Here is a 14087-nt window from a genome sequence, read left to right on the forward strand (position 1 = left end):
TTGCAACTAGGGAGGGGATTCAGAAGGGAAAGTGGGAGAAAATGTGGGAGGAGATCACTAGTCAAAAAGAAATGTACTCATTACCTGACTTACGTAACTGGAACCTCTGTGTACATCACCCTTACAATAAAAGTTTTTTTTAAAAAAAAGAGTAAAGTCAGGTTTCATCAGTTTATGCATTTAAAAAATAAAATTTAAGTAAAAACGAGGCCAAAAGTGAGGGGGTTTGAGGGGGTAAAACCCTCCACAAAAAGTACAATAAAAACCGCAGGCTGGAGAGTTTCCCTCATTTGTAATACTTAGAACATGCCCATAAATCTACAAGTAAACCCAATGGATAGTAAAAGACAAATAATTACATTTGGACATGATTAATTAAACAGCACTCTAAACATTCACCCAGTGAGAACAAAGGAGGATCTCCTTAGGAGAAGATCATAAGGGTCAATATCTATGTACATATAGTACTATAAAATGATGCTATTGAATTGACTTTACTCTTATTTAACTTAAATTGAGTACTTCATAAACATTCAATGGAGTTGTGAAAATCTCATCTATTCATTATGAGAAAACTATACAAACTTAGAAAAATAATCTCTGGATACTACTTTTAGCTTGCTTGAAAAGGATGTTTAAATGCTCAAACATTAGAAATTGTGGGCAAGAGGCATTCAAGGTATGTTTTATTCAAAGATATGGAATTTCAGTTAGCAGAAGCACACTAAAAACCTTCTAAAAGTTGGTGAAAGAATTACTTTTTATGATTTAATGCTGAAATGAAATGTTTAAGGTGTGTCCTTTAATAATCTTTTTATAAAATGGCTTTTTCCTTCAGCCAGCTAACTATTGTTCCATGTTTTAACTGTTGGTTCTGTTATCAACAGAATCTGACCTAAGTGACCTCTCTGGATGGTGACAGAGTGCTACTTGATTTCCCACACTTCACTGCTGGCTCTTTCCTTTCATATTTTTTCCTTTTCCCTCTACTTTTTCCAGAGTTTCTAATGGCAGTGGTTGAGAATGATTATTTTCTGTGTTCACTCCCTTATTGATCCTATCAAGTTCCATGAATTTTAAATATCAGCAACTGAATGCCAATTCTCAGTGTTTTACCCCCAGTTCATCCTCATCTGCACACTTCCTGCTGACTTGGGTCAGATGGCCTCACAAGCCTCTCCAATTCATACACCTAAAAATCCCTAGTCTTGCTGTTCACTAGCAAAGCCTGCTTCAACCTTAACAGCTTTCTCTTTCCCGGGTGATGGTAACCCCAGGCTGCCAGGTGTTGGGAGTCATCCATGATTTCCCTTGCAATTAGGTTTCTCATGTCCATCAGGAAGTTCTACTGAGCCTCAATTCTGCATCTTCATAACCTGGAGTACTCCTCACTACACCTCATCTGCTACAATCCTAGACTGAGACATTACCTTGAGACATCACATGGGACACTAGTCATGTCCTTGGAGATGGTCCTGATTCTGCCCCGTCTATCCTTGGTCAAACAACTAGTGATTGTTAAAACACACATCACACTAGTCACCAGTGTGGCTACTTTAAGTCTTCACAATGATTTATAAATTCCATGAAGATCAGGTCTCCACCCAATCCTCTTTTCCTGTTTGCTTTCCATGTTGAGTTGAACCAAATAATTTTGCCCATCTTGAAGCTCCTTGGACAGCACCTCTGACCTTAATGGCTCTTCCCACTTGATATTCCCACCAAAATATCTAAACACCATCCCTACTCATTTCCCTCAAGTCTGTTTAAATGTTTTACCAGTAAAGCTATCTCAATGACCATTGAAAAATGCAAAGCTACCTTCCCTCACAATATCCCTTAGTTCCTGTCATGGCTCATCTTACCATTTTACAATACCATAATATCGAGATTTCTTACATTTATTGTTCATTTCCTGTCTTGTAGTGTTAGAGTAAGAGCTTTGTGATGACAGTCTTAAAAATATCTGATGTATCCCATGTGGCTCAGGTAGTCACTGGCACATTTAGGAACTAAATAATTATTTGCCCAATAAATACATTAAAGGGTACGATTCTACAACTGTGTTTTCCACTACCTCTTCACATAATTCATAATTTAAAACAATCAGCCTCTGCTTACAGAGCTGCTAGAAATTTCTCGCCCTGTAACTCACAATTTCCTAATTGTCAAGTAGAAATGACTCTACTTTTTAAATGGGACCCTTAACTACTTCCTCTCAGAAAGTTTCTACCTTTAGACCTGTTTACATCATTGCTTTCTGACTTTTCTTCCTGCCAAATTCTTCTAGTTGTTCTTTGTGGGTCGTTAGTGCATGCTCTCTCTCTCTCTCTCTCTCTCTCTCTCTCTCTCTCTCTCTCTCTCTCTCTCTCTCTCTCTCTCTCTCTCTCTCTTCTGCCCTTAATAGGTATGTCTAGGCTTGGGCCTTAGTATCCCTTTCTGTCACCCTACACATCACAGTTGATTAATACCACACTGAGGACTTAACACAACCATGCCCCTCTTCTCCAGGCTTGATCTCAGGCCTGGTTAGTTCGGGTCTTCCTTCTCTCTACTTGTTAACAGTCATAATCCCTTCTCCTCTAGGGAATTCTATAGGAAGAAAGTATTTCTTCATTACTGATCTCTCATTTCCTCATTTACTGGACAACACTCAGGACTAAGCCAAAATTTGCCCATAGGATTGTGTTAAAAGGAAGTCAAAGCCTTATATGACTTGACCCTGGGCTATATTCCACTCACCTTCCTCCTTTTCCCAGCACTGCAGATTGAAAGATTACACTCTCCAATGCCTCCAGGTCCTTGTTGGCTCACAGGGAAAGACTCTATGGCTCTTAGTCTAGCTTTTCAATCCTCATTTTAATTTTCTCACTTCCTCCTGAACTACCTCATTTAGAGGTACTCATAATAACTATAAGGCTTAGAGTTATCATTTGGAAATTTTATACAAGATGGTATTATTTATGTATCCTTTTGTAACTTTTCTCTTTCCATGGACACTTCTAGTGTATCTAGTGATTTATAGATCAATATTTAAGTACTTTTTGAGAACTTCAAAGAGTGAACTTTTCTATTTTTTTAAAGATTAGCCATACCCAATGCACAACAGATTTCCAGTTAGAATGTTTTCAATTGTCTCCTGTTGCTAACAAGATCCCAGTTAACATCTTTGTATGTCCTGGCACACATGTGCAAGAGCAGCTTTAGCTTATAAACTGAGGCAAGGGATAAAAAAAAAACATGTGCTGAATAAATGAAGACAGATGGGATTTTTGATACATTCTTTTCATCTGGACTATCTTTATAGTAAATTTCAGCTTCTACTGTAGGTCTTAGGGAAGTCATATTTTCATCTAAACAATATCCTCCTTTTTTCCTTCTATGAGATTTTCAAACTTGTAAGTCTTAGAAAGACTAACAAATTATCCACACTTCTGCTGCTAGGTGTAAGTAATTATGAACTTCTGGTGACAGACAACAAACTGAGTCAGGAAAGATTAAGTACTTAGCTTGAGATGAAGCAGACTTTAAAGAAGGGTATGGTATCTAGGTATAAGGACTTTTCCCCAAATCATCCAAATTGTGCCAATGTCTGAGACAGAAACTATATCTAGTTTCCTCATGTCAGTCTTTTATTTCTTAACGTCTTCTTAATCCTTACTTTTGGACATATCCATCCTTCTCTTCATTGTGTACCACTTCCTTCATTATTGTCTTGATCCAACTTCAGACACATTTTCTCTTATTGATTCTCATTGTATTTTTGCTTAGATTTCTTTAGTTTGTTGACAGACAATATTTACAATACGTAGCCCATGCTGGCCTCAAGTACACTATATACCTTAGATCACGAACACATGATCCTCCTGAACAGGCTCCTGAGTGCTGATACATGCAAACTTCTTAATGCTTGGTCTTAGAAGTTAACTTCTCCCTCGCAGAACTGCCTACCTCATTCTAAAACACCATGAAAATCATATGCACTGTCAAGAATCTAACTAGTTCTTCTTCACTTGTCATATACAATGAAAACTGCACACAATGGCACACATTTATAATCCCAGCATTTGTGAAGGTGAAGCAGAAGACTGAGAGTTTGAGGAAGCCTGGGCCTCACAGCCAGACTTTATTTCAAAATAAAGCAAACAAAGGAAAACAAAAAAAAAAAGCTATACTATTCATCAGGAGTGGTGGCTCACTCTTTGGAAATGGTTGAGATTTGGAGGATCACAGTTTCAGGATACTCTCTGGACAAAAACAGTAAGAACCCATCCCAATCAAAATAAGCTAGGCAGGGTGGCACATGACTATTATCTCATTTATGCAGTAAGTGTAAATAGGAGGATCACAGTCCAGGCTAACCTGAGATAAAAACACAAGACCTGAAAAATAACAAAAACAAAACAGGGCTGAGCGAAGAGTTCAAGTGGTAGCGCACTTGCAGGCAGTAGGCTCTGAGTTCAAACCCAGTACCGCACCAACAACAAGCACTACCACCAACTATAAAAACAAACTAGTAAATCTACCACCAACTATAAAAACAAACTAGTAAATCTAATATTAAATGTTATATGCACTTCTTTGTCTCATCTATTCAGCTCTCCACTTGTGCTTCTCCAAAGCCAATAGTTTTATGTTCCACATCCAATAAACAAGTTAGCAATAATTACTTTTTAAATGTTTACTATCAAAAAGTATACTTTTACTATATTATAGCAAAGCTGTTTTCAGATTAATAGAAAACTGGATACACTATTAGGTTAATTTCAGTCTATGAAAATAAAAGATGATGAGAAATCTCTCACTACTATTAGTATCATAGAGAAATGCTATTTAGTAAGGACTGTTTCTGATGAATGAAGATTCCAATGAACAGAGATCCAAAAGTTTAAAGCCTTAAAAGCTGGGTTCTATTGATAATGAAAGCCATTTTATAGTCAAAATTTTAGATGTAAAGAGAATTTCTATGACTCACATCTTTCCATTAATGTATTATTATACACACAGAATACAAATCAATGTATAAAATTGTAGGTTAAAACATTATTTAACTTTTAACATTCTGCATATCTTAATGCTGGATTACTGAACTGGGTGGTGAAACAGCTGAATTGGGTGATAATCAATTTAAGTGACAACATTTTGTATCATTTAGCAATCCATATTCATAAACCCTGTTGGAAGGGACTCAAAAGTTCATCAATTATCTACAGAAAGAAGTAGGCAACCCACTTGCTTGGTTCATATGATCAGTGGATACAGAATTCACAGCAGGGATTTCTCACCTGGCAGTCTTGAAAGACCATCTAAGCAAGAAGAAAAGGCAATCATTCTTTAGACTGCTCTCCTAAGTCAGTCAGTACAAAACAAAAAAATGACCTAGCAGTATTTGAATGCTAATAGTTCTGTTAAGTCATTCTACATGGAAAAAAAAATTACAATCAATAGAATGTTTGGGTTTTTTTTTTTGCAGCAGCAGCAGCTAAAACTTAAAAGAAGTTAAGAGGTGAAGAAAATTGTAGTTGCATGAATATTTTTCCTAGTGTCCCAGGGATCCCACTGGGTAGAAAAAGGATGAAGAAAAAGCTTTGAATGTCTCTCACTCAAATTCTCCAGCAGATGCTTGCAGTCATCAGTGGCAACATCATGCACAGTCCGGTTGCACTTGTCTCGCTTTTCAGGCTCCAGACCTCCATGCCTACACAAGATTTCTAGGCAGTTCTGTAATGACAAAAAGCAGTATTATACATTATTACCCAAGTGAGTCAGATAGCAAGCATCCAGTCAACTGCCTGTGACAACACAATCAAGAAGGAAGGAAGGAAGGAAGGAAGGAAGGAAGGAAGGAAGGAATTCACAGATGGAAAGAAATCTTACTTCAATTCTAGCAACTATGATATAAAAATTGAGCTCTGATTTATTAAAGTAAGATCAAGCTGCTTCATTATCTAGCTGTAATTATTTCTATGGTGCTGGGAATGGAACCCAAGGCTTTCTGTGCTCACAGTAGACAAGCACTCTACCATGGAGCTTCAGGTCTAGCCCAGAGAATGCTTCATTTCACTGAGTCAGTGCTCTCACAGAAGACTCTTAGGTTTCAAATAATAAATGATTAGCTTGTTACTCAATCAGTTGACAAGTGAAATTAAGAATGAATAGGTGAAAAATGAAGGAGGGGGTGACAATGCTCAATAGGAAATGTACTCCTTACCTTACTCATGTAACTGTAACCCCTCTGTACAGTATCTCTAAAATAATTTTTTTTAAAGAATGAATTGACTTCAGCAGAGAGTGGTAATGTGGTGCTTATAAAACAGCAAGACTTCTGGTACATGTAACTGGATGCTCCATGCTGATTTCTCGACTGCCATTGGCTTTTCTGATAAGGTTAGTGCAAGGTGCTCAACTACAACAGTTCTGCCCCAAGTCCTCCTAAGCACATTTGTATTCAAGATCTTATGCTGCTCTTTTTTTAAAATATGAAAAATATGAACATCATGTCAACTGAGAGTATATGTGAAAAATACATGTCTAGTAGATACTGAAGCTATGCTTCTTTCTGATTTTAATATTTTCTTCTACCAGAATGCTTGAAGAAATCATTCCAAGCAAGTCAGAAACTGTGAACTCAAAGACCATAGTCTGCCTTAATTTTCCAAATGAAAACTAAGAAAAATATATGTATGTATGTGTGAATATATGCATACTTTTAAAATAATTTAATAGCAGGATGTCACATCAGGATATTGACTTTGGAACTCTATTATATCAACAAGAAGAAAACATGAGCAGACCACAATCAATTAAAAGGAACAAAGAACCAATGTCTTTTCCAGCACACACATGCATACACATACACACACACACGTGCACACACACACGCACACACATTTCTGACAATAGAAATTAAACTAAGCAGTTGCTAAAGCCTTCTACAATCTTGCTGTAGATTTTCTCTATAGTATAACAATTTACTAAGATCAAAATCACCATCATTACTTAGAACACAGTATTACTAGCCAGTTTACTGAAGAAGTATTACAACACATAAATATTGCCAATCTCAAAATAATCTTAAAATAATCAAATAATCAAATAATCAAAATAATCAAATGAAAAAACAAGTGACAAAATGCAAAAGTCTGTACAGTTTCTGAATTAAGACTAATGTTTAACCTTCAATAATAATCTTTATTATACTCAAATAGGGAAATTAGCAATAATATAGGCAGTCTTGAAATAAATGTGAAATGTCATGTCTATGAGGAGAATGAATATGTAAGTATTGCTACAAGGGCAAATTCTATAGTGCTGTGCTGGCTCACTGGAGGACTCAAAGCTGGTGAAAACTGGCCTCACTGCTACTCAACACAATGATAGCAACCATTTTGAGTACTTGTGATATTCCAGGCACAGTTCTGACACATTGCAAGAACAGTCATATACTGTATGACAAAGAGAAATGGTTAGGTGATTTCCTATTGTAGACCACCATAGAATGTTCTAGAAACTAAGATGCCTACAATGCCACTAGGCCACACAATCTTATGGCACCCTCAAGGTCCCATAAGGTCCACTAGTGACTGAAATGTTGTACAGTGCATAACTGACTCAATGACTATTTAGATCTCATTACAAGTCCATGAGTAACGTACTTAAGCACCTTTTCACGATCATGCTCCAGAAGACAAGAATATTTCTGAATAGGCTTCTCCTCTTAAAGCTTCTACCACCTCCCAGTTGTGCCATGGATGGGAGGCTTGGGGAGTATTTATCTAAGTTACAAAAGGGGGCTGTAGATGTGACAACAGTAGTTTTTTACTTTGTGGTGGACTCAGAGGAAAGATGAAGAAAGGCATCTCTTTCCTGGTGGGTGGGATTGACGACACATGCTGTCGTATTTATCATGGGGACCTGAGCAGGGGGTCCTAACCAAGAATCGAAATGGATGAGTTTACTTAGGGTATAAATAAAGACTTAAGAAATAGCTTCATTTTTCACCACATGCCATTTTCCAGAACTTAGGTTCATGGCCAGTAACTTGCAGTAGAGGCTGTAGAACAGTCTTTCTGTTGGCAAACCATGGGTCCAGAGAAGAGATATATGGCTTTATTATTTAGAGAAAGGGCAAAAGAGAAATTGAGGGATAAGCAGCCTCTGCCATGCTCTTTTAAGGAGGGTGCCAGAGTCAAGGTGATTAAGTAGAAACATGAAGTACAAAGATCCAGAAAGAAAATCAAAGTGAAGCAGGAACCAAGCCAAGAGCCTGAAACTGGACAGAGACAAAAAAGTAAAATCTGTTTGTAATTGCAGAGATAAAGCTCAGCTAAGTGCTGAGAACAATGCTGGGGTGAGAGTGTAACTGCTGCTTTACAGCCATTAAGACAAGATCTAATGACAGAAGCCAGACAGCAGATAAAGGCTGAGTGGCCAAAGATGAAGTGGGCTGGAATTAGGTGGGAGGTACAGCAGTTGGAGCTCTTCTGCAGGCCTGAGGAGACATCTGAATAGGAAAGTACCTTGATTGGCTCTGCTCTAAAAGCCCATCGGTGCACATAGAAAGGAAGAGAGAAATGGGAAGGAGACTAACTAGGAAGGAACTGCAATGGTACACTTCATCCACTGTGCAAACAGTGGACTAGAGACTGTGGGGAGCAGGATACACAAGATGGAAGCAGCACATAAAAAAATCACAATCACATACAAGCTCTCTAAGCAAAGTGTGGTGACATGAACACCTAACATGTGACCAAGGTTGCAGCTGAGATGCCTTCCAGGCACAGAAGAGTTGGGACAGAGGGAGAGACTATTTATGGTAATAAAATACAGCAGATACAAAGCCAGGGAGAGGGGAGAGAGCACAGGGCATCTGCACATGGGCCACTCATGCCCAATTCAGCATTCAACATGCTAGCAAAGGTGAAGAGAGCACGTACACCAGTGGAGGTAGACTGAGGCACCCGTAGTGGTTGGATTATCCTAAGGGTCTATGCCTTAGCCTGAGAGTGAAAAGAGTGTTAGGAAGATGGAAGGTGGGTAAGTTATAGCACCACATTCACTTAGTAGAAAGGCACCTTTCACGACATCTTCAGGAGACTGAAGATGGACAGATGGTGGCAGGACCCAGAATGCATCCAGGTGGCATAAAGTGAGGATCTCCAAGGCAGTGCTGTGAATTGATGCGGGGGACAGCATGTGCAGCATTCACTTAAGAAGGCAAAAAATTAGCCAAGTGCTAGTGGCTCACACCTATAATCCTAGCCACTTAGGAGGCTGAGATCTGAGAATCGAGGTTCAAAGCCAGCCCAGGCAGGAAAGTCCATGAGACTCTTATCTCCAATAAACCACCAGGAAACTAGAAGTGGAACTATGGCTCAAGTGGTGGAGTGCTAGCCTTGAGCTGAAGAGCTGAGGGACAGCGCCCAGGCCCAGAGTTCAAGCCCCACGACCGACACAGACAGACAGACAGACAGACAGACAGACAGACAGACACACACACATACACACATACACACACACACACACACACACACACACACACACACACACACACAGAAGGCAAAAAATTTAGTCATGTTGATCCTTCGAATTCATTAACTTAGGAAGAAGGAACAACTGAACACAAATGTATATGTATAGTGATGTTATAAGATTGAAAGAGGAAAATCAAGAGCTATAGCAGACTGGCCAAAGGGCTTATACATTGAAGCCCAAGTATACACCCAGGTGAAAGCTGTCCGATGGGATCAAAAGTGAATATGGTCATCAATAGGTCTACCATTTAACTGTTCAAACTGATATGCTTTTTAGAGTAATATGTAGAGGACACTGAATAATAGCATAGTCAGCACTGGACCACTAGGCAAACAGTTACACAATTCTGTGCCAAGGAAAAACTTCAGTGACTCCCATTTTCTTGGTTCTTTTTGTAGCCATGAACTAGGAAGAAAGAATCCACATTTTTGAGTCTCTATTGATTTCTGAACATATTTATTATATTCTAGGCCTCCAGGGGAAGTGGAGTAGTTATAAAAAACTGACAGAAAAAGATGACAGATTTTCAAAGGGCTAAAAACTAACAGTGCATCAGTCAGACTAGAATCTTAGCACAATGAAAGAATGACTTAAGGGTAGCAAAAGGACAGATACATTCTGACAAGAGGACAGCGGGAGGCCTGCTAATGATGATCTCTAGAATTCTGGGGACACATGTCTAAAAGACAGATGGAAAGTCAGTGTGAAGCTATCTGTTTCAGACTGGTTATGGCAAAAAAAAAAAAACACAGTTAAATCTGAAAAACAGGAGGAACACTTTAAAAATAGGAGGAAACTGCTAGGATTGGAGCTCAACACTTGTTAGAATGTAGTCAGAAGGAAAGTAAGGAAGCGAGAGTATTCTGGCAACAGAAGAAAAAAGAAGTTTGTATTCAATATTCCATGTCTGGGACAACCCAGAGATAGACACTAAGAAAGAGTATGATGATAGGAAATAACCAGTTTGGAAGATAAACTAGAAGTGTTACCTACTATCGTAGATGAAAACCTCCACAATTAAAAACTCAATAATGAAAGAGCTCTGGGTATATGAATTTTGTATAATAAAAGAAATGTTCAAATGTAGATGATGTCCTTAACTTAGTTCTGTTGCAGGAACTTGACTTGTGAAAGATCGGATGGCAGAACACAGAGAATCTTCATTAAGAATTTCTTTCAACTCTTTTTAGGAAATGATTAAAATAAAGCTTATCCTTGATTCAGTGATCTCTTTGGATTACCCATGAGCCAACTAGAGAGAAAGAATCTCCTATGCCAAACACTAAATAGCGATCCATATGAATTTCTTAACCAATGAGACAAAGAGTAAGAGCTAGAAAAGAAGCAAGCACTGACCTGGGAATCTCATCTTCCATGAATGGACCATGGGAAATCAGTTTACCATTTTTAAGGCTTAGTTTCTTCATGTATCACACAAGGAAGCTGGATGAGCTCTCTTCCAGCTCTAGAAGCTCATAATGCTCTGGTGAAAACAGAAAGTTTCTTCTTGGATTGTGGATTATGGATTGCCCCATGCCCTGCCAGTGGCTCAAGTATTAGTAGCTTGGCTCTCAGCTGGTGGCATTGTTTTGGGAAGTTCTGAAAACTTTAGGAGGTAGACCTAGATGGAGGAATCAGGTCTTTAGAGGTAGGTTCTTGAAGTATCTGTCCCTAGTTCCTACCTGGTTCTATATGTCTCTGTCTCTTTCCTGTCTGCCATGAAGGAAACATCTTGTTCCTCCATCCACATGTTTCCTATGCCAAGCACATAGGTCCAAATAATTATACAGCTATGATCTGACATAAATCCTTCTTCCTTTAAGTTGTTCCTGTCAAGTATTTTGGCAGAGGGATAACAAAAGTAAGTATATTGGGCTACAAGGCTATTACCACACTGTGTAAACTGGTCACATATAGACTACTGTGTGAATGTTTTTTTTTAATCTAGTGTTCAATGTATGTTTCCACTAACACATCAAATTATAGCTATAGAGAACTATAAACAGACAGTTTTAGAGAATTACCTCCGCCAAGAGAGGATCACTTTTTAGACAAATAGTGCAACAATATTATATAGTACCTTTTGTCTAGGAAGGAAAGGTACATTAAAGAAACTAACAGAATCAGGTAATCTGGGCTTCATTCCCAACTTCTACTCTACTAATGCTTCTGGGATTTAAATGTCCTAATTCTAAAATGAAGAGTTTAGACTGAAAGATTAAATACCCACTCTAGAACTCTAGATAAGAAATCCATTCTTTTTATAGCATAGTAGTGTGTGCTATCACACACTTTGAAAAGCATCTCATCAAAAACTTCATCTTATGCTTGTCAAAATAAAAGAATACAGAATAGTCTATGAAAGATAGAGGTTTCCTGTTAGTCAACAGAGACAGAGAATTTACTGTTACCAGGGCCCTGGGATTCGATAAAATATCACTTTGATAATCAAAACGAAAAGAAAGTTCATAATGAAAAAGCGCAACAGAAACCCACTTTTTTCCTACTGAACAGTAACTTCAGAGCACAGAACTAGGGATATTGATGATTTTTTGTTGTTTCTTTGTCTCTAGATTGAGTTCCTAAACAATCCATTCCTGTCATTAACATCTCATACTACAGAGATTTCCTTATCAGTGGCTTACAAACTACCCCCTACATGCATCTCCCCACCGTGAGATTCACAGTTCTTTATTAACTGTGCATTTCAAATTTAAACTATTCATGGTTTCCATTTTGTCTCCTAACAACTTTTATGTTAAATGTCACTGTATTCTATTTAAATATATATATTTGTGTGTGTGTTTGTGTATCTATCTGCTCATATTTGTGTGTGTATATATGTATGTATATATATACATACATACATACATATTTTTGAGAATTTTGTATACTTTCTAAGAAGTAAAGCAGGAGGGGAGAGCCTGCTTACAAGCATTGAGTTGAAATCACGCTATTTTTTTTGTTTCACTTTTTAAAAATGAAAATAAAAACTGAAGATCCAAAGTAGACCATAATTACAGGAAGTTGTTACTCAGTTATGAGCCCCAAATATACATCTTTAGGTGTTTCCATCTAGATTGAACAAATCACGGTGTTAACCTCAATATATCTAAAACCACAGTCTATCTCCCTGGTCACAGTGATTTTTTTTCTCTTTCCTGGAATATCACTAATATGTGCTGATTCACTAACTTCATTTCCCGTATTTATTCTGCAATTACTATTTGGACTTGTCTAGTCTGCTATTTCCCTTTATGATTTCCACTGACTTTTTTTGCTATCACTTTCTATCCTTTATTCTTTCTCTTCCACCAATGTATTCATACTCTCTAATCTTCTAAATGCTGTTGCTAATTTTAATTACTTTAAACTATAGGCCAGTTATATTACCCTGCTTTCACTGGCTGTGCTTTCATTAGTAAGTTGAAATCAAACTATTAAATTGTTACTGAAGGCCCCCATGCCTATATTCAGAGACCCATACTAGTTTCATTTGCCACGACTCTTTATTAGCTCAGTTGGAGCTGTCACTAAGTCTATGTCTCCATTTTTACTTCTCCCTCACCTGAATTGATTTCCTCTCCAGTGATCTGCAAAATCACTGGAATAATTTCCATCCCCTCCAGAATGAACCATTAACCATTCCTGCTACTATGCTCTTTGAAGTATGTGTAATGTCTTTCAGTTTTACAAAATCATTGATTGCACTGTTACACTGGTCCAATGCCATGTCTATTACCTTTATCCAAGTTTTGTTCCCTTTTTTCCTATACTTGTAACCTGTAACTTTTTTTTCTGGTTTCAGAGCTATCTAATGGCAAAACTTATTTCTGGTAGGGTACCCAAGACTCATGACTATAATCTTAGCTTCTCAGGAGGCTAAGATCTAAGGATCCTGGTTTTGAAGCCCCACAGACAAATCAGAGATTTCCATTTCCAAATAACCAATAAAAGAGCCAGAAGTGGATGCATAGTTCCAGAAGTAGAGTACTATATGTGAGCAAAACATTGAGCAAGAATATGAATGAGGTACTGAATTCAAGCCCCAGTACCCCCCAAAAAGATTTGTGTAAATGTTAATAAACACAATGTCTTACATTCAAAAATTATGTAATAGTATGAGTGAATACCCTACTATTCTCTGATTTCTTTAAAAAAGTACAATTGATATACTTACAGTGAAATCTAGAGTTCCCAGTAGATAACATAGAACTAGCGAGAAAACAGGTATTGCTCAAGTTTGGCAGTGGAGGATCAGGTCTGGATTAAGCATTCTGCAGACCAGGTATGAATCCCCGCCCTGCCGTAACTTGTAACTGAGTCTTGGTAGTGAAAAGGAACAACCCTATGGATTAAGTTGCTACCAGTCCTTTCCTCCAAAAGGTAGATGAAGCAAAATGTTTAAAATTATTCTCATTTTTCTTGAGAAAGAACATAATATCATAATATCAATAAACATAATATCATAAACATAAACATAATATCAATTTATAAATCTCTTGTACCCTTGACCACATATCTACTAGATAGAAAAAACTGTCTGTTTTTGC

The 14087-nt window shown here is 37.7% G+C and overlaps 1 protein-coding gene across 2 annotated transcripts in view; it reads right to left on the bottom strand.

The window, feature by feature from the left end:
• Nucleotides 1–14087, bottom strand: part of Cttnbp2 (cortactin binding protein 2) — a 121713-nt gene that overhangs the window by 32347 nt on the left and 75279 nt on the right. For both annotated transcript variants that reach the window (XM_069996627.1, XM_069996628.1), the window contains exon 9: nt 5604–5721. In XM_069996627.1, coding sequence (XP_069852728.1) covers nt 5604–5721 — 118 coding nt within the window. The remainder of the gene's footprint in view (nt 1–5603; nt 5722–14087) is intronic.

The sequence above is a fragment of the Dipodomys merriami genome, unplaced genomic scaffold (assembly GCF_024711535.1).
Source record: "Dipodomys merriami isolate MVZ:Mamm:240054 unplaced genomic scaffold, mDipMer1.0.p SCAF_5, whole genome shotgun sequence".
Classification (NCBI taxonomy): domain Eukaryota; kingdom Metazoa; phylum Chordata; class Mammalia; order Rodentia; family Heteromyidae; genus Dipodomys; species Dipodomys merriami.